General features: G+C 34.6%; 1 protein-coding gene across 5 annotated transcripts in view; it reads left to right on the top strand.

Annotated features, from left to right (window-relative positions):
• Strn3 (striatin 3) overlaps window positions 1–20,976 on the top strand; it is a 91,693-nt gene that overhangs the window by 26,723 nt on the left and 43,994 nt on the right. For all 5 annotated transcript variants that reach the window (XM_071607823.1, XM_027929821.2, XM_071607821.1 and 2 more), the window contains exons 2-4: window positions 15,687–15,790; window positions 16,173–16,246; window positions 18,852–18,933. In XM_071607823.1, the coding sequence (XP_071463924.1) occupies window positions 15,687–15,790; window positions 16,173–16,246; window positions 18,852–18,933 (260 nt within the window). The remainder of the gene's footprint in view (window positions 1–15,686; window positions 15,791–16,172; window positions 16,247–18,851; window positions 18,934–20,976) is intronic.

Genomic DNA, 20,976 nt, shown 5'->3' with positions numbered 1-20,976 from the left:
TTGGAATAAAGCATCTGATGCCGTAATATACTTTTAAGAAGATAAATTTTAGTCTTGAAAGATTCATACTACCTCTCATGACTCATGTTATATCTCCCTACCCCCACTCCACCCCTCCTGTGAATTGAACCTATGGCCTTGAATCCACTAAGCATACAGTGAGTGAACTACTACCCAGCCCCATATTTAATTCTTTGGAATTGCTTAACTCTTTTAAAAAAAATTATATTGAATGTTATAATTTGTGTGTGGGGGGGAACACTTCATGATTTGTTACATGAGTTTGAATTTTTACAGGTTGCTATTTAGTGGAATGTAGGTATTTGTAATCAAACTGGTAAGATTTTCCTGTTAAATCAAGTTTTGGTTGCTTGTTTTGGGTGAGGTACATAACCTGTGGTTTATTCACTATTTTTGTTATTTGTTTTGTGTTTTGGAATGGAGCCTCACTTGAATTGCCCAGGCTAACCTTGACCTCCTGTGCTTAAGTGCTGCCTTAGCCTCACATTGCCTCAGCCAACATGTTCAGCAGTTTACTTACTTTTTTTTTTTTTTCCTTCTTTTTTGGTACTGGAATGAACCTGGGGTACTTAACCACTGAGCCACCTCCCCAGCCCTTTTTAATATTTTATTTAGAGACAGAGTCTCCAAAATAATAATAAATGGTGTTGCTTAGGGCCTCACTAAATTACTGAAGCTGGCTTTGAACTTGTTTGAACTCATGATCCTCCTGCCTCAGTCTCTGGAGCTGCTGGAATTAGAGGTATGTGACACCGCACCTAGGCTAAGCATTCTTTTTTGTGCTTGTTGACCATTTGCATTTCTTCTTTGAAGAAATACCTTTTGTTTTTGTTTTTATTTTTTGGTGCTTGGATATTAACCCAGGGGTGCCCTACCACTGAACTGCATCTCCAGCCCTTTTTATTTTTATTTTGAGACAAGTTCTCTCTGAATTGTCCAAGCTGGCCTTGATCTTGCTACTGCCTCATTCTCCTCAGTAGCTGGAATTATAGGCATGCACCACCAAGCTAGATGTAGACTCCTTAAATTGGAGTATTTGGAGGGTTTTTGTTGTTGCAATTCCCTTATACTATTGTCTCTGTTGTTGTTAGAATGTCCAAAAGGGTTCTCCATAAATGTTTTTAGTGGTCATGTGTTTCATCATGTGGACTGATATATTCAAGTAGAGTTTTATTGCTCTTTTGTATTACTACATTTTATAACATGGCTTATGTTAACCTTCCAGCTTTATTTCCCTTCTCTCTCCTCTCCCTTTCCCTACCCCACAAACACTAAAAAAAAAAAAAAAAAAATTAAGTTCTAGCCGTTCTTTCTCTAAATTGTTCTCCAGATCTTCACACATGCTGTTTCCTGTACATGAAATTCTTCCTCTCCTATTTGATCTGACTTACACTCTCTTCAGGTCAAAGCTTAATTGTTATTTTCTCTGGGAAACCATCTTTGAGCTTTCCTCTTATGAGGTTTCCTTTATTATGCTCTTTATTAAGGTACATAATATGATCATCAAATTTTTATTACTTCACAAAATATTTGAGAAATTCAATCTAAACGGAGGAAAGATTTAGCAGGACCGTGGGAAGTTGTGGTGGACACCTGTAATCCCAGCAGCTCGGAAGGCTGAGGCAAGAGGATTGCAAGTTTGAGGTCAGCCTCATCAGCTTAGCAAGACCCTGTCTCAAAATAAAAAACAAAATCGATTGGGTTGGGGCTGGGGCTGGGACTCAGTGGTAGCATACTTGCCTGGCATATGTGAGGCACTGGGTTCGATTCTCATCTCAACACCACATATAAATAAATAAATAAATAAATAAGTGTATCAACCACTTAAAAAAAAAAAAAAAAAGATAAGGTTGTAGTTCAGTGTTAAAGTGCCCCCAGGTTCAATCACCAGTACCAAAAAAAGGTGGTGTGTGCAGGGTTATTTTGGCTCATTGTTTCAGAGGTTTTAGTCCAAAATAGAAGAACTCCATGGCAGTGGGAGCATGTGATGGAGGAGGCTGCTCACCTTCAAGTCCACCAGGAAGCAGAGAAAGAGAGAAAGGGGTTGGGGACAAGATGTACCTTTGAAGGACAGTTTTCCCAGTGACCTGTCTCTTCCAACTAGGACTCACTTTCTAAAGTTTCCACCACTTTCTATTAGTACTACCAGCTGGGGATCAAGCCTTCAACACATGAACCCTTAGAGGACATATACACATGGCATACTTATTTACTGTCTCTATTCAGTAGGCCTCTGTGAGGATAGGGATTGTAATAGCCTGTGTTCCATTGTATCCTCATAATGTTGGCCATGGGAGGCACTCAGTACAGAATTGTTCAAAGAATGAATATCATTGCCAATATTTTTTCAACAAATTTGCATTTCTCATATGTGCAGGGAATTCTAAGTAATAACAAATTGGAAACAAATTGTTTTAATCAGGTATCTACTAAAATCTAATTGGGGAGAAAGAGGTTTTCTCTTAATATTGCCCTATTCTGCATCACTTCTGCATCTTCCATAGCACCCCCAAATATATACTGAGACTTCAGGCTTAATCTAGTTAAAATCAAGTTGACTGTAGAATCCAGGAATACTGCTAACCTAGCCCTGAAAAAGCTAATGAATGATTTGATTGAATCATCTCTCTTATGTTATTAAGCAATAATCTAAATCACAATTATCTTAATTATATATATCCCAATTCCTTCCTTTTCCAGTATTGTCCATAAATGGAATCCCTGTGGCAGTTTTAGGGAGTCTTGTCTTATTTTCTTTCTTTGTGCTGGGGATTAACCACTGAGCCACATCCCCAGCCAGAGACAGGGTCTTGAAAAGGCTGGCCTCCAATTTGCAATTTCCTGTCTTAATCTCCTGAGTCACTGGGATTACAAATGTGTCCCCCTGCAGCCAATCCAAAGTGCTGTTTTTGTCACAGCATCTTGGACATAGTTTTTTTTTTTTTTTTTTTAATGTCAAATCTGGGGGAAAAAAAGTCAAATCTGCTTAATCTTATTCAGTATTACAAGCATTTATTGAATTTAGAATTATGAAAGGTGTAGCTTCAGGACTCACAATCCAGTGGGAAAATTTAAAACTTGGTTTAATGTACAAAGAATTTTGAAGAAAGCACTACAATAAGTGAGAAAAAAATTACATTTGGCTGGGTAGAAAATTCTGTGGGAGGGCTGGAAGTATGGTTCAGTGCAGAGTGCTTATCTTGCACGAATGAGTCACTAGGTTCGACCCTCAGCAACACATAAAAATAAATAAATAAATAGAAGTAGTGTGTCCATCTACAACTAAAAAATTATTTTAAAAAATTCTGTGGGAGAATCACTGTAAGTAGCTAGAATAATCTTTGGAATGCAAATCTTAATTATTTCACTGTTTTACTTAATCTTCCATAGCACCCCCCAATATATAATTGTCAGGTTCCTTCATGGCTTGCTTCTGATTGACTAGCCTCACCTTGCATTGTATTTTTTATTTTTTCTTTCTTTTTGCCATGCCTCTCTATTACTCTTCCTCTTCCTTTGGGAGTTTTATTGTTCTCTATACCATCTGAGTCTTAAACCTTATACTGTACTAGTGTGTGTTTGAAAGATTGTATACCCTATTGTACTGCAGAAGATGATGTGGTGCAAATGTTGAAGTGGAAGAAAGGAGGTTTGTTGGTAAACTGGAGCCTCAGTACACTTTTTGACTATTCTGTACATTGAAATAAGTGGAAATGCCGAAGTAAAAAAAAAAAAAAGAATGAAACTTTTGCTTTATGTACTTGAACAATTACAGAGATAATTAAAATTGGGGTGGAAGGGAGATGGGAGCTGGAGGTGTGACTCATTGGTAAGGTGTTTGCTGTCCTGGGTTCAGTCCCTTGCACCAACACCAAAAGGGAGGGAGCTCAAAATTTTTTTTCCCTCCCTTTGATTTGAGAGTTTAAACTTGTGTTAATAAATTAAAGCTAATTAGCATAGCTCATTGTTTGAAAAAATTAATTATTTCCTTCAGTCTAGAAGTGGTGTTATTTTATGTTAAAATAAGCATAATCCAGAATGAATCATAAGTTTTTGTTTAATGTTTCCCTAAGTCTAGGAAATAAACAAAAACCTATGATTCATTATAGATTAATGTTTCCCTAAGTCTAGGAAATAATCTATTCAGTGATTATTTAGTTGATATACCTGCAATATGCAGAATGAAAAATTCATTTGCAAAATGCTAGGGTAACACTGTACAAGATAGAATGAAGTTTCAAGAAACCTGCATAGTATGGAAAGTAAAAGAAATGGTGATAATCAGGTAAAAGATTTATTTTTAGGTTAAGTTTATTTGCAAGCGTATCGAGTTACTGCCTAAGTACTCTCTCAATATTTAGTTTCCTGAGAAATAGTTTTGTTGTTAAAGGTGTTTCAGCCAGTTGTACTTCATTTCTAAGCAAAAGGTGGACCATTTCTTCCTGTTTTTCTTATCCTAGTGAGTGAGCTAGATAATAAAAATAAAAATGATAAAAATGTACGTTCTACTGACTTTTCTTTCCATTGTGGAGCTGTTTAGAAGTGGCCAATGTTATCTTCTTCCCTTGGACCAGCCATGGTTACTGTTAGCATTTTAGAAGCACAGGGATCCCTCAGATGTATTTATCCGATGGATCTTTGAGCATGTATTTTAAAAGGAAGATAAAGAAGAGGGAACTTTTATTCCTTTACTCTTCTCATAGAAATATCATTCTTTCTTTTTCTAGGTTTCCCATGTGGTGGTGGTTACAGCTTAGAATTCCTGAGAGGGAGAATGTTTAGGACTGAGAATAAGAAGAGAGCTGGGGGAGGGGAATTCATTTCCTGGTGAGCCTTAATGAAATAAGCCTTTGAATAAGTCTCTAAGAATAGGTAGAATTTGTACAGGGAGAAAATGGCCAAGAATATAAATGCCAAAGGATATTAGTGTGAAAGTGTTACCACTTTTGACCGGTGAAGAGTCCTTGCTTCCCCAGTGTTGAAGAATAACACCAGAGAAGCACGAGGCAAGGTCAGAGTGGAAAATTAGAAGTTTATTAAAGGACACCAGAAAAGACTTCTCCCGGAGAAAGAAGGGGACCCAAGAGATGGAATCCGTGGAAGTGCGGATGTCTCTCCATTTTATAGTTTTCGGTGATGGAATGTAGTTGGGAAGGCCCGAGGGGTGGGACACAGATGGGCCAAAGAAGTAATCTGGGCAGGAAGGACTTCAGAGGCAGCATCTTCAAGTTTGCTGTTCATTAACACTTCTTTGGGATGGGCTATCTTTAAATCTGTTAAGGGCTGTTTCCTGGACTTCATTAACATTTCAAGAGTTGCTCAACTTTTCCGGGAATTCATTCTCATGGCCTCCATTTTAGATCTCACTCCATATTAGACCCGATTTACCTAACTACACTGACTACCTAATTTTAAATCTGGCTTCAAAAGGAACCAGTTTTTCTCTAGGAGACATTTGAACTGATGGTTTTGTGGGATAATTGTTAAATTTCATACAGTTATTGTGTCCTGTGGTAAGATGATGAACAATCATAAGTCAAAAAATGGATCATTGGGCTGGGGATGTGGCTCAAGTGGTATCGAGCTCGCCTGTCATGTGCGGGGCGCTGAGTTCGATCCTCAGCACCACATAAAATAAAGATGTGTCCACTGAAAACTGAAAAATAAATATTAAAAAAATTCTCTCTCTGCCCTCCCTCCCTCCCAAAAAAAATGGATCATCATTATAAGTTTTTTTTTTCATATTTAAGTTTTTTTAGGTGGACACAATATCTTTATTTTACATTTATGTGGTGCTGAGGATTGAACCCAGTGCCTTGTGCATGCTAGGCGAGCATTCTACCACTGAGCCACAACCCCAGCCCCCATCATTATACATGTTTATGTGAGGATATGAAAGAAAGTTTTCCTTAGTGATATATTTTCCCATAATAAAAAGTGTGTGTGAAACTGTGCACAGCCAGCACTAGAGATCAAACATTTTGATTATTTAAAAATAATAAATAATAAATAATAATTTTCCTGAATTATATTTAGAATTTGAATAAAAAGAAACCTGTACCCTAGGAATTTCTGTATGCCCAGTTCTCATCTATTCAAATCAGTGTCTATTACTTCTATACATGTCACACTTTTGAGTGGTTTTATACACTAATAATAAGTAGCATGAATAATTATTCTGGGATATTTAAATACCATTATTCTCAAAAAGAAAATTAAGTGATATATTAACAGCCAAGTTTTAACCCTCATCAAGAATTTTCAGAAAAAAAATACATTTTAAACATTTTTTATAAGCTGTTCTTATGGGAAGATGTCATGGAATTCTAGGGAATTAAAGCCCAGGGTATCTTATAGTACTGTGGTTGTGGTGGCAGATATCTTGTTTTACAGAAGCTTAATTGATAAATTATCTCTATGAGCTGTTAAAGGGAGTTTCCAAAGAACATTTATTGTTTTCTTCATTGACTTAAGACTAAATATATTATAGAGATTGTGTTTAGGTTTTTTACCTTGGAAACTTTAAAATTTTAGGTTTTAAACTATACACTGATTGAATATAGTAGTATCGTAATAAATGAGTACAAATACCTAAATTTAAGATTTTTGAAAGTATTTTTGTAGTTGTAGATGGACACAATACCTTTATTATTTTTTTAATGTGGTGCTGAAAATTGAACCTAGTGCCTCACGTGTGCTAGGCAAGTGCTCTATCACCGAGCCACAACCCTAGCCCCAGATTTAAGACTTTGTCTTATTTATGTTCAGTTTTTTAGATACCTTAAAGATTTTATTAATATTTACCAATGTACTGAAGTAGCAAAATCTTTGCCTTAAAGTGATGCATACTATTTACCATAGATGAAATCAGTACTTCTGGGTTTGAATTTCTATAAGATATTGTACACACATGGTCATTCCCTTAATTTATATTTGAGGAAACAGAGAGCTGTGTACTTACGACTTATTTATTCAGCAAACTGAAATGTATTGAGTTTTTTTTTTGTTGTTTTTTTAACAAATGCCAGTCATTGTTTTGGATGCTAGGAATGTATCAGTGAACAAACCAAAAAAATTCATACTTGCATGGTACTTATATTCTGATAGCATTTGTCTAACTTAACAAATGACAATATAGGGACCATTGATTTGGTTTAATATTCCAAATTTCTTGGTGTGAAACTGGGCTGGCAGATGTTTTTCACCTTGCTTGTTATTCATATAGTTTTGTCAGGCTGCCTAGAGTCTAAGTTAAGAATACTAACTCATAGGTGAAGTTAATGGTGTCAGTTTAAGGTGTAAGGAGAACTGTAACATTGTGAGATTGTCAGTCCTAATATATCTGCCCTTAATTTCTCTAGCTAATTTTCTCTCCTTTTCTATAGAGCAGCTTTATAGTTTGGTAAGTAGTAGAGTGCACTGTGGAATAAGATTGCCTGGATTCAGATCAGTGCCTCCACTATTTGTTTTGTGATATTGGGCATGTTACTTTATCTTTGTACTTCGTTTGACATTTTTTGTTAAGAGGGGAGAACAATACCAACTCATAGCACCATTGTAAAATGTAAACACTTATGTGTTTGACACATGGTTATTACTCTTCCTTCTCTTTACTTACAATTCTGAAATTCAAAACATTCAGAAAAGTAAATGATTTTGTTAAGCATTTGGTGGAGAAACCTTACACAATCCTGCCCGCCCCCAACCAGGGATTAAATCCAGGGGTGCTTAACCACTGAGCCCTTTTATATATTTTATTTAGAGACAGGATCTCATGGAGTTATTTAGGGCTATACTTAATTGCTGAGACTGGTTTTGAACTCACAATCATCCTACCCCAGCCTCCTAAGCTGCTGGTATTACAGGTGTGTGCCTCCACATCTGGCTATATTTTTTATTTATTACACTTCACAAAAACTCAAGACTTTTTTGGAGAAATACAAATATGTTTGTGTTACGCCCCAGTTGGCATTAAATGGGGTGTTTTGTAATACTATATGTGTTACTATATGTAATACTACATGTGGCTCTAGTAACTTTCTGGAATACATCTGGCCACATGGGCTTTAGTGAAGGAATGTGTCCTGTATTAGGGAAAAATCATACTATTAATACTTTTATTTTTCTCGTACTAATAGTATATAAAGATTTATAGTAATTTAAGTAGCTTATCTAATCCATTTAATTGCCTTAGTTATTGATTAGTAATTATATTTTTAGTTTAATACATTGATAAATGAATCAAAGCTGTTATTTTTTGAAAACTTGATAGAAAATGACTTATTTGTAACTTATGAAATTTTAAATCTCTCTTGTTTTAGGAAACAGCATCTTAACATAAGTCTGCCCTTAAGCAAGGACATTTTTTCTTCTCTGATCATAAAGTATGTAAGAACAGTTGTTACTTTATGATAATAATCTTGATTTAGTCAGCATTCTCTTGTCACTAACTTCACCCAGTCTTTTCAGTAATAAAAACAGAGCAAATGATGATGAAAGTATTTTTAAAAAATTCTAATCTTATATATTCTTAAACATTTTATTCTCTTTTCCAAGGTACATAAATAAGTTATAGTAATGCAATCCATTTATTCTTAGCAGAATAGAGTGGTTAGATGAGGAGGGAAGTGAATTATGAATATCTGTGTAGAATAATTATCGAGAGAGTCGGGAAACTCTTAGCTGATAGAATGTTTTAAGAATAAAATTCTGAGGGGAAGTGGCTCTATGCACCTCAAGGTGTGTATAATTCTGTTATTATTCTTCAGATTCCAAATTGGTGCTTAGACCGGGTTGAACTTCTTTATGTGATGTTTATAACATTTCAAAGATGGTCAAGATGGGGCTGGGATTGTGGCTCAGCAGTAGAGTGCTTGCTTAGCTCGGGCGGGACCCGGGTTCCATCCTCAGCACCACATAAAAATAAAGGCACTGTGTTGTGTCCATCTACACCTAAAAAATAAATGTTTAAAAAAAAAAAAAAGGTTTGGTCAAGATGTCAGGCAATGTGTTTTTAGAGAATACTATTAAAATGGCTTGTTTAATCCCAGCAATTCATAGGCTAGGGCAGGAGGATCACAAGTTAAAAGCCAGCTTCAGCAATTTAGCGGGGCCCAAAGCAACTTAGGGAGATCTTGTCTCTAAATAAAATATATTAATGGGCTGGGGATGTGGTTCAGTGATTAAATACCCCTGGGTTTGAATCCCTGGAACCCCAAAAAAGGCTTGTTTCATACCTTGAAAGGGGTGTACTTCTTATATTAATGGGAAACAGGCTTACGAGTTGCCAATTAAAAGTTGAAAATCCATTGTGCTTTAAACCAATTATTTCTATGTAAAATAATATTTGGATTTTAAAAGATGGTTAGAACAGTGGTGGTAGTATTTTGATAATTTATCACCTTGCTTCAGGCTGTGTTATAAATAGAAAAGATAAAAATAAGGTGTTATATTTGCTTCTGGATACTCAGTATTTATTAATATTTCTTTTTTCCTTGGAATTATTTTTTTAAAATATTTTTTAATTATAGATGGACACAATACCTTTATTTTATTTGTTTGTTTATATGTGGTGCTGAGGATCAAACCCAGGATCTCACACGTGGGAGGCAAGCACTCTACCACTGAGCCACAATGACTGGGGTCAGTCCCTTCCTTGAAATTGTTTACATCAATAAATTAGGATATTTATAAATTAATATATACAATTATATATAAATAATATGTATTATAAATTATACTAATTGCTACAAGCTGAATTTATCTTCAAGTTGCTTCCAAACCTAAATTATTTTGAAAGTTTATTTTTTTGAGGGGGTTACTGGGAAGTAAACCAGGGGCTACATACCACTGAGATATACCCCCAGTCCTCTTTATCTTTTATTTTGAAACAGGATTTTGCTCAGTTACTTAGGGCCTCCTTAAATTGCTCAGGCTGGCCTCAAATTTGCCATCTTCCTGCTCCAGTCTCCGTGTTTGTCTGAGGTTTCTTTTTTAAGTCCTTGGATGTTAAAGTTTGCTCCTTAATGGTGTTGCAGTTCCTAGTTTTTCTCAATTTTTTAATAACTGCTGAAGTGTTCTAAAAATCATTAAATAAAAAAAACTAAAATCATTTGTATTCATTATTAGCTCCCCCCCCCCCCATTAAACCCAGAGGTGCTTTACCACTGTGAGCTACCTCTCTAGACCTTTTTATATTTTTATTTTGAGTCAGGGCCTCACTAAGTTTTTGAGGCTGACCTTGAATTTATGAGCCTCTTGCTTCAGCCTCCTGTGTCACTGGGATTACAGGCATGTGTCACTGCACCTGCCAATTAAATAATTTAACATAAGAAAAAATTTGCAATAGAACAAATTTAGTAATTTTATTTCTCGTTTTAGTCAAGATTCTGTTATTTTAGAAGTGAAAACTACCCTAGTTGTGAATCAGGTTTAGGATGATAACCAGTTAAATCAATGTTATAAGTTTTGCACTGGTGACATCTAGTGGTCTTTCAATTAAAAATAATCTGCTGTCAAAATGTCAGTAAATACCAAGTAAGTCTCATGTGATAATCATGTGCTGATTATTGAATAAGTTTGGGTATTATATAAGATAGTTCCCAGTGAGCACCTTTACCTGCATTCAAAGAAAGAGAAAATCAGCAAAAAAAGAAAAAGTTCCTCTGAATTATCAACTGAAATTTTGATTATTGACTCAGTACCCTTATAGTTAAAAGTGTATTTTTATTGCCTAGTGACTCTGTCTTGGTAGGTTTTGGATTTCTAAGAATTAGTTCATTTCATTTGTGTTATCTAGTTTGTTAGTGTACAAGTGTTAATAGACTCTCATAATTTTTTTTATTTGTGTAGAATTGATAGTAATGTTTCCTTCCATTTCTCATTTTAGTAACTTAAAAATCTTTCGTGTTTTTTCTTAGTCTAGATAAAGGTTTATCTATTTTGTTAATCCTTTTTTGATTTTTCTAATCTCTTTCATTTATTTATCCTCTGATCTTTTAGTTCCCTCCTTCTGCTAACTTTAAGTTTGTTCTTCTAGCTCTTTAAATAGTGAAGTTAGGTTAATTTAAGCTCTGTTTATTATTTGTTTATTTATTTATTGTGTGTGTGTGTGTGTGTGTGTGTGTGTGTGTGTGTGTTTGGTATGGGGCACTTAACCACTGAGCCGAACCCTCAGCCCTTTTTGTATTTAGAGATAGGGCCTCATTGAGTTGCTTAGATTGTTGAGGCTGGTTTTGAACTCCTGATCCTCCTGCCTCAGCCTCTTGAGCTCTGGTTTGTTTGTTTGTTTTTACTTTTTAGTTATAGGTGGACACAATATCTTTATTTTATTTTTATGTGATGCTGAGGATCGAACTTTTTTTTTTTTTTTTTTTAATATATCTATCTATTTATTTATTTATTTTAGTTTTCAGCAGACACAACATCTTTGTATGTGGTGCTGGGGATCGAACCTGGGCCGCCTGCATGCCTGGCGAGCGCACTACCGCTTGAGCCACATCCCCAGCCCTGAGGATCAAACTTAGTGCCTGACGCAGGCTAAACTAGCGCCTAAGCTCTGTTTTTTAATATAAACATTTATAGCTATAAATTTCCACTTTAATTCTATTTTTGTTGCATTCCGTAAGTTTTGGTATGTTTCTGTTTTCATTCATCTGCTCCCTAACTTCAGTTAAGAATTCTTCTTTGATCTGTTATTTTAATTTCCACAAATTTGTGAATTTCTTGTTTTCTTTGTTATTAATTTCTAACTTTGTTTTGTTATGGTTGGAAAAAATACTTGGGTATCTTTTAAAAGCTATTGAGCTTTTTCTTTTTTTTCTTTTTCTTTTTTTTTTTTTTTTTTTTTGTGTGTGTGTTGGTACTGAGAATTGAGTTCAGAGGCACTTAACCACTGAGCTACATCCCCAGTCCCAGAATCTGGCTAAATTGCTGAGGCTGGCCTCCTAGCAATCCTTCTGTCTCTCTGAGTCTCTAGGATTAGCATGTGTACCACCACATCTGGTTAAAAGCTATTGAGATTTAATTTGTTGTTTAATATATCCTGGAGAATGTCCCAGGTGCACTTGAGAAGAATGCATATTCTTTTGTTGGGTAAGTGTTCTTCATATGTGTGTTAGAATTAGTTGATCAATTGTATTGTTCAAATACTCTTATTTCTTTACTTTTTGGTTGTCCTGTCCATTATTCTGAGTGGGACATTGAGGCATCCAGCTGTTACTGTTTCTGTCTTTTTTTCCTTCATATGCCACATTTTATTACCGAATCATCGCAGGCCCACCCCCCAAAAAGTGGGATGTGACCATTATGGGAAGCCCTTTGTTAGAGAGAGAGAGAGAGAGAGAGAGAGAGAGAGAACGAGAGAGAACTGTGCCTGTATTACCTAAAAATAATTTATTACTAAACTGCCCTTAAAGCAAGATTAGGTGTCCCAAATATTCATGAATATATGTTAATATGGTGACAATGATTATGCCATGAAATACTGTTACCATTGGGCTATCCGGTTGAAGTCTAGGTTCTTGGTGTCCTGAACAAAGAATTTGAGGAAGACACACAGAAGTAATAGCGAAACATAGATTTATTGAAAGTGAATATAGCACTCAGAATGGATTGGCCCAGTGAAGAGATGCTCAAGGACCCAACGCCTGGAAATGAGGGGCCTTATATGTGAAACTGTGGAGCAATCTCTTCCCTTTACTGACCTGATAGAAGATGATCTTCCCCTATTTGTTCTCATTGGTTACTTTATGATCCCTGATTAGAATATTTTCCAATTTTACCCCCATTGGTTACTTCAGAAAACCTAATTAGAATCCTGCCTACTGTATCCCCATTGGTATTTTAAAATTGCAACCTGTGGCGGAAGTCGTCGTGGTTTATTGTAACCAGCGACTGGACTCTGCTCCCTCCCTTGAGCCCCAGCTGCTTCTTTCTTATATTTTGTGTCTTTCATCTTGGTGTCTTTAAACTCTAGCCTAACAGTATGGTGTTTTTGTTGTATGTTATTACTTGTGTGTAAATGTTTATTGTTGTGAAATTTTCTTTCTTTATATATTGGACATCATATATTGTATTAATATATTTTGGTCTCTTACGACCTTTTTTGATTGAAAGTTGTTTAGTATAGAAAGTTGGTAGGCTTTTATAGGAATATATTAGGCTTTATGGGCCACATAGGATCTATATTGCCTCTTTTTCTTTGTATGATATTGTATGGCATTTAAAAAATGTTAACATTTTCAGTTCTAGGATTATCCAGAATAAATTTTTAAGTAGGTTACTAGTCACTGCTTTATCTTTAAAAGAAGGTTTTGTGTGTGTGTGTGTGTGTGTGTGTGTGTGTGTGTTGTAATGAATTTGAAGTTCATTCTTCTATGGTTGATGTTTTTATCTTGGTCAAGCAATCTCAATGTTAGATCATGAAATGTATGTATATCCTAAAAGCATTATTGTTTTGCCTTCACATTTACATCTGTAATCCTTCTACTATACTATATAGAAGTACATTTTAAGTTTTTCCTCAGAGGGTACTCTGTAAGCACTGTTTAAAGTGACCATTCTGCTCTGTCATAATTGAGAATCATGTGACCTTCTATACTTGGTTTCTGGGTTTTCTCTCTCGTATGTTTTTCTATCCATATATCAATTATTATCTTAATTTCTGTAGATTTTATAATACATCTTAGTATCTGGTGGAGTAAGGTTTACCACCTTAGTTTTTATAATCGTGGCTGTTTTTGGCAATTGGAATTCTTTGTGAAGTTTATAATTCGTAATTTTATAACTCAAGTTCTATAACCCCCCACGTGTATATTTAGAATTTGATTGGAATTAAATCTTGAGTGTGGGTGAAAATGGATGGTTTTACAGTAATGAGTCTGCTAGTCCATTTAGCTTCTATTTATTGCTATTTTTAAATTTCCGAAGTGTCTATGTGGAGATCATACATGTTTGTGTTATTCCTAAGTACACTTTTAAAAAAATATTTTTTAGTTGTAGTTGGACACAATCGCTTTATTTATTTATTTTTATATGGTGCTGAGGATCGAACCCAGTGCCTCAAATGCTAGGTGAGCGCTCTAACGTTGAGCCACAACCCCAGCCCCACACTTTTATTTTTTTGATGCCATTGTAATATGGTTTTTTAGGTTGCTTTTCTTTTTTAAAGTGTTTATTTGCAGAGATGATGCTATTAATGGTATGTTATAACCTATAAGAATAACTGGAAAGTCCATTGTTAGTTATCTTTCACTGAGTGCTAAATCTGCTTTTATTTGATCATTATTATAACTGTTGGTTACAACCTTTACATTTTCAGTTGAAGTACCTTCTAAATATTTGGTGATAAAGGGTCATAAGGTCAGTTATAGCCCTTGTGACTTCTATTTCATCTGCTTCCCCTCCCCACATATCCTGGTTAAACCATGTTCTTTTGAAGTTTTATTTTAATAAGTTCACACCTTTAACTAGTCCTATGTTCTCATCTGTTATCTACCTTCAACTCCCTCATTTTGGGATTCTTGCTTTTTGTGTATGGTTTGTGCTTGTTTAATTTACTGTATTCTCTAAATATGGATGGTTAGAAATAGAAAATAAATTCTCACAACACTCTATAAAAGATTTTAATTGGATGTATAACTTAATTACAGTGTAATATTTTTTTAATCTTTCAGAAGACATTATGACTTTGACTTAGTTTGTAATGCTGCTTGACTGAAAGTGGCATTACAAACTAAGTCAAAGTCATAGTTTTGTTTTGTTTTGTGGTGCTGGGGATTGAATCCAGGGCCTTGTGCATGGGAGGCAAGCATTCTACCAACTGAGCTATATCCTCAGCCCCAGTAACTACTTCTTAAGCAGAAGTTTCTTTCAGCTTTTTCTACTAGTAATCATAGATTACTTTATGAGACCTGAAAATGGAAGTCACATAAAGAACGTGATTCATTTTGTAAAAACGTCTATATAGCAAAAAAGTTCTGTCAAAATCTTTCTGGAAACATGTATTTTACCTTTTGTCCATAGCTTAAGAGACAGTAAGTGCTAATCATGCCAATCTATTTTTTTTTTTTTTTAGGATCTTAGACTACGGGGTTCTGAATCTTTACCATTCTTTTTAGACCTTTCCTTTTATTTGGATGCATGAAATCAATACATCCTAACTTTATGTGTTAAGTAAACTTCTACCTGAATTCATTTGCTTTGATTCCATGTTCAGTGAAATTTAATTTTTTTTGACAAATATAATGATTGTTTGGCTAAGTATCTTTCTTATATGAACAAACACACCTTGTGAAAGTTGGTTTTGTTGTGATATATTCATAATGGTGAATATTCCTATATGATGCCAGTTTCTTTAAACATTATTCTTTAGTGTAGAGTCAGATATGGTGAAAAGGGCAAGAAGAAGGTAAAGAGGTGATTTCCTTTGAAGAATGTGTAAAGATGAAATATTATTATTAATTAATATTAATAATAATAACCCTAAAAGAATATAAGTAAATAACTAATTTATAGTTGTCTTTACTTTTGAGGTGATTGTGTTATCTGACAAAGTAAAGATGAATTTTAAATCTTGGTGTCATGAGTAAGAATGTAGAAGTTTGCACTTGTTTTCCCTTTTTTAGTTCCCCATGTATGCTTAAGTACATCTTTTATTTTTTTAGGCACGGATAGCATTTTTACAAGGAGAAAGAAAAGGTCAAGAGAATTTGAAGAAGGATTTAGTAAGAAGAATAAAGATGTTAGAGTATGCATTAAAACAAGAAAGGTATGTGTGCCTCACTTCCTTGTATGAATAAAGTAAACATATTATTCTCATGTATACTGTTGAAGAATACATTTGAAAGCTTTTTGAAAGGTTTTAAGCTTTGCCCAAATACAAGATGACATTTTTATTTGATTCATATGAGGAAAAAGAAAAACATTAAAATAGTTAAATTGAAGTAATATTTTTTAAAGACCAGGAAAAATTTATCTTTTTTCACGTGGATGTATTTGTTACTTTTTGTTATCTTTAAAATAGTGTTCTTTGGAAATAAACTTTTAAGACAACATTCATACTAGGTTTTGTTATTGGAGTAATATATAGCAGAGTCACCTGTAGAAAAGGAAATAATTTTTCTTTTACCAATTTATTATTAAATTTTCAGGGCAAAATATCATAAATTAAAGTATGGCACAGAACTGAACCAAGGTGATTTGAAAATGCCAACCTTTGAATCAGGTAAACTTAATTCTTCTTATTTCTTTTTTTATTAAGCTTGTTTTTAAATAGCAGACATGTTTTTTACATTCATTTTGCTTTGATGATTGACTATTGTGAATTGTCTAAAATTGGGAGAAAATATTAAAAGAATAAAAATCAGTAGTTTTGATCTACATCTTAATCCTGAGGTTACTTGTTCTGTTTTCTGTGGATTGAAAACCTGTGTGAAACTGTAAATGCATTTTGGTAGTAGTTAGAACTGAAAAGGTACCAACGTGTTCATTTTCTATCTATAGGCAATTTTTCCCCATTGTATGTGAGCTTATGTTTCTGTTGTTATTTTTTTTTTTAATATTTATTTTTCAGTTTTCGGCAGACACAACATCTTTGTTTGTATGTGGTGCTGAGGATCGAACCCGGGTCGCACGCATGCCAGGCGAGCGTGCTACCACTTGAGCCACATCCCCAGCCCTCTGTTGTTATTTAAAAAGCCTTTTTTTATGGATGGAAATTGAGAAATCATGCTGAGTGAAATAAGCAAGCCAGACTCAGAAAATCAAAGATCTAATGTTTTCTCTAATATGTGGAAGCAAAATAAGGGGCAGGGTTGCAAGGCAGGGGCAAATATCCTAAATATATAGGGAAATCAGTGGAGATGGAGAGGGAGGGAAGCAGGATGGGAAAGGGGAAGAAATGAGGAATGAATTTATCAAAAATCAATTTATGTGCATCTATAAATATACCACAGGGAATTTCACCTTTATGTATATGTAGAAAGCACCAATCAAAAATAAAGAAAGAAAGAGAGAGACTTCTGACAGTAGGGTTGACAGGAAGGCTATATGATTACTCGGAATGTAAAAGCAAAGTCTACCATGTAGTCTGTCCCTGTCTTTATCTGTAAAATGAAGTTTCACAAGAACAGGTACCTGCCTGGCTCAAAGCCAGCTTAGCTTCTGTTGAGAGCTATAGACCCTTTATTGTTTAAGCCAGTTTGAGCTTTATTCTTTTATTTACAGTCAGCGCTATCCTAACTGATAACCAGGCACAGTCTGATAAACTAATAAAGAAGTCTAAAATAATAATAATAAAATAAATAAATAAAGGAGTAAAAGGAAGATCAGTACAGTAGAGGAAAGAGAATAGGGGGAGGGATAAAGTGGGGAATGAGGACTGAAATGCAGTAAATCAAATTCCCTGCATATATGATTTTGTCAAACTGAACCCAACTTCTCATTAAAAAAAAGAAAGAAAGAAAGAAAAGAACATCTTGGGGGACAGGATATTCTTTTCTTTCTTTTTTTCCCTCCCAAAGGTGCTTACCTATTGAGCCACAACATCAATCCTTTTTAAATTTCATTTTGAGATAGGCCCTTACTAAGTTGCTTTGGGCCTTGCTAAATTGGTGAAGCCATCCTTGAACTCTTGTGATCCTCCTCAGCCTGGGATTACAGGCATGTACCACCACGCCCAGCAGTATTTTTTTTTTGTTAGGCCAATTTTCTTCTCCTGTGGTGGTAATGTGTGATTTAAAAAATAAACCAGGGGCTGGGGTTGTGGCTCAGTAGAAGAGTGCTCACCTAGCATACGTGAGGCACTGGGTTCGATCCTCAGCACCACATAAAAACGAAATAAAGATATTTAAAAAAAAAAAAATAAACCAAATGTTATAAATAGAAAGGTAGATGGGGGGCTATTAGATTGGAGTAATTATTTCTACAAATCAGGAATTGCTTGTGTATGAGGAAAGAATGAGACGATACTAACAGAGAATGTTAGGGTTAGAGAAGTAATGCCTGCAGAGTATATTTAGACTCTGAGAAGTCTAGGAGCCCAATAACCATGAGCCATTCTAATAGTTCTTAACAGTAAGTGTGGGGATTGGTTTTGCAAGCTCTTCTCTTCTTCACAGTGTCTTTATTTTTAAAATGGGAATTTATGGGAAAACATTTCTATAATGTTAATATCAAATAGTTAAATTTCACTCTACAGATACTTGAGAGCTTAATTCACTTGAAATTACACTTAGGTATTAAACTAACTTTCTTGCTTGCTTCCTTTTCCTCTTTCTTGGCTGAGAATTGAACACAGGATATCACTCTACTTAAACTTGAAAAATGAATATGCTTTGTTATCTAAGATTAAAATGTGGCTCTTTACCTATTGTAAAAACTATTCTCTGGTTTAATTTTTAGTTCTAAAAGTGAAATTGGCTAGAAGAAGTCTTGTGATACAGACTTAAGGTCTATTGATACAAACTCAAAATTCTGTTATTCATTATTTTATATGTACTCAGTATCTTGTCTATTGATTTTGAATAGCTTATGTAATACAGCTTTTTTTTTCCCAAAGGCATTTAATGAAGTTGAATTCTCATTGTTTAAAAAAAAATTCCTTATAACATATCGTCTCAAAGCTGGAGCCTTTGATTTTTGATCCTCATAGTAATAAAGTATACCTGGATTTTCTAGTTTTAAAATCATTACCATAAGTAATTGAGTGACACATAGTAATCATACTTTTGATTTTTTTCAGATCCTTTATAGGACTTTATCCTTAAGAAAATGTGGCAATATTTTTGAAAGTTAATAATGTGTGTAAAACTTTTTTTCTTAATATTTAGAAGAAACCAAAGACACAGAGGCTCCCTCAGCACCTCAGAATAGCCAGTTAACATGGAAGCAAGGCAGACAGCTGTTAAGACAGTGAGTAATGGTTTATTTTCAGTTCTCTTTAAGGAACTAGACATGAAAGTGCTTACACTGAGTCTGTTTACAAGTAAAAATTATTTAATTGTAGTGGAACAGTGTGTATGTTTTTCATATTGGTTCTTTGTTGTTTTGTAGATACTTTGAAATTTTTAAAGTTTGTTTCCTTCAAGTTTTAGGATGTTGTTGATTTCTTATTGCAGGGTAGAATGTCTAAAAGACTGGGTGACTTAAAGTTCAGAACAAAAACAATATAGAGTTCATATTTACGGAATCCCTCTAACCCTTTCACTACAAATTTCACATATTTGGTTTTTCTTTAGAGTCAGGATATGACTGGTTTAGAGAAGGAGTTTAGCTGGTTAACTGAATCTTTTCAGAAGTGGCTTGCCAAATCATCTTCAGAACAATTTTTGAGGAAACTTTTTCATGTTTTAATTCTTTGCGATGTTGGAATTATCTGTGGCAAATCCTGTTTATTATCTCTTATCTAGTTTTTCTTTTTTTTTTTTTTTAAGAGAGAGAATTTTTTAATATTTATTTTTTGGTTTTCGGTGGACACAACATCTTTATTTTATTTTTATGTGGTGCTGAGGATCGAACCCAGCGCCCTGCACATGCCAGGTGAGCACGCTACCACTTGAGCCATATCCCCAGCCCAGTTTTTCTTTTTTTTATATTTTGAAAACTGATACTTTCGCCCTGCTTTTATAGTTACTGAACTCTTTTGGTTCTGGACATCTATGCCTTCTTCTTATTAACCCTTTGAAGTGTTGTCAGATCCCAGACTACTCTACTGCTTCATGATCTGTATAGTCATTAAGTATTCTACCTGTCTCACTGTGGTTGCCATGTTATTTGCTTTATGATATTACCTTAATATTTAAGTCCTTTACTATTTCACTTCCCTTTTTATCTCTTCTGTCTGTGGTTGCTTTTTTTTAATATTTGTTTTTTAGTTATAGGTGGCCATAATATCTTTATTTCATTTTTATTGGTGCTGAGGTTTGAACCCAGTGCCTCATGTGTGCTAGGCGAGTACTCTACCACTGAACCACAACCCCAGCCCCTGTGGTTGCTTTATTTCTATTTCCTTAGCTCTAGCTTAGACCTCATGATCCATCACCAACATGGTACTAGTAGTACCATTTTGCTGCCTACTGATCACCCCTTCCTCACCATTTTATTATACCTACCTTAAAACCTCACCCTAGTTCACTTTCTATCTGCTTGTTCTCAAGGGTAGTTTATTTCCAGGGTCTTCCTTCCTGTTCATTTCTTAGCTTCAGAAGAATGTCAAAATGGAAAACAGATTAAACAGCTATCACAGCATATTCAAGAGTCTTTTGTTGTTGTTCATACTTAATTGTCTTGGAAGCAATTGACATTACTCCTTTTTGAAACTTTTAGTTTTGCTCCTGTGACATCACTCTCTCCTATCATTTGTCCCCCCTCTCATTTCTCAAGTATTTTAATTTTCCTTTGATATTTTCTTACTTTTCTAGCACTTGAGATTTCTATGGGTTTGGGCAGATTTTCTTTTCTTACTTATGCTTATTCTTTGGGTGATTTCAGTTAAATCCATAGCTTTAAAATACCATCAAAGACTAATGACCCAAATATGTATAGCCAGTTCAAGCTTTTCTGAGCTTTTTTTCTTGGTGTGGTTGAATGAACCCATTGTGCATTCTTCTGAGCTATGGATCTATGTTCCTAATAAATTTTGTCATTTGATTTTTTTTTTTTTAATGGATACCTTATAAGCCAGATTCTGAATCTGTATTCTCTGTTTCATTGAATGGAACCATCAGCCAGTCAGAAACCTGAAAATCTTTCATTTTACTGGCATGTTTATTTGTGAATTGAGTCATGAAGATTAGATCTTATTTTTCTCATGTTTATTCTCCTCGGTTTTTAGTTCATGCTTTGTTGGTGACCTAACCAATCTCCATTTGTCACAACAAGTCATTTAAAACTCATTATCTATGTGTCATGATCTGTTCCTTTCTTCTTTTCAGTCTAAGTTAAATATCCTGGTTT

The sequence above is a fragment of the Marmota flaviventris genome, chromosome 2 (assembly GCF_047511675.1).
Source record: "Marmota flaviventris isolate mMarFla1 chromosome 2, mMarFla1.hap1, whole genome shotgun sequence".
Taxonomy (NCBI): Eukaryota; Metazoa; Chordata; class Mammalia; order Rodentia; family Sciuridae; genus Marmota; species Marmota flaviventris.
This window is presented reverse-complemented; position numbering and strand designations above follow the sequence as displayed.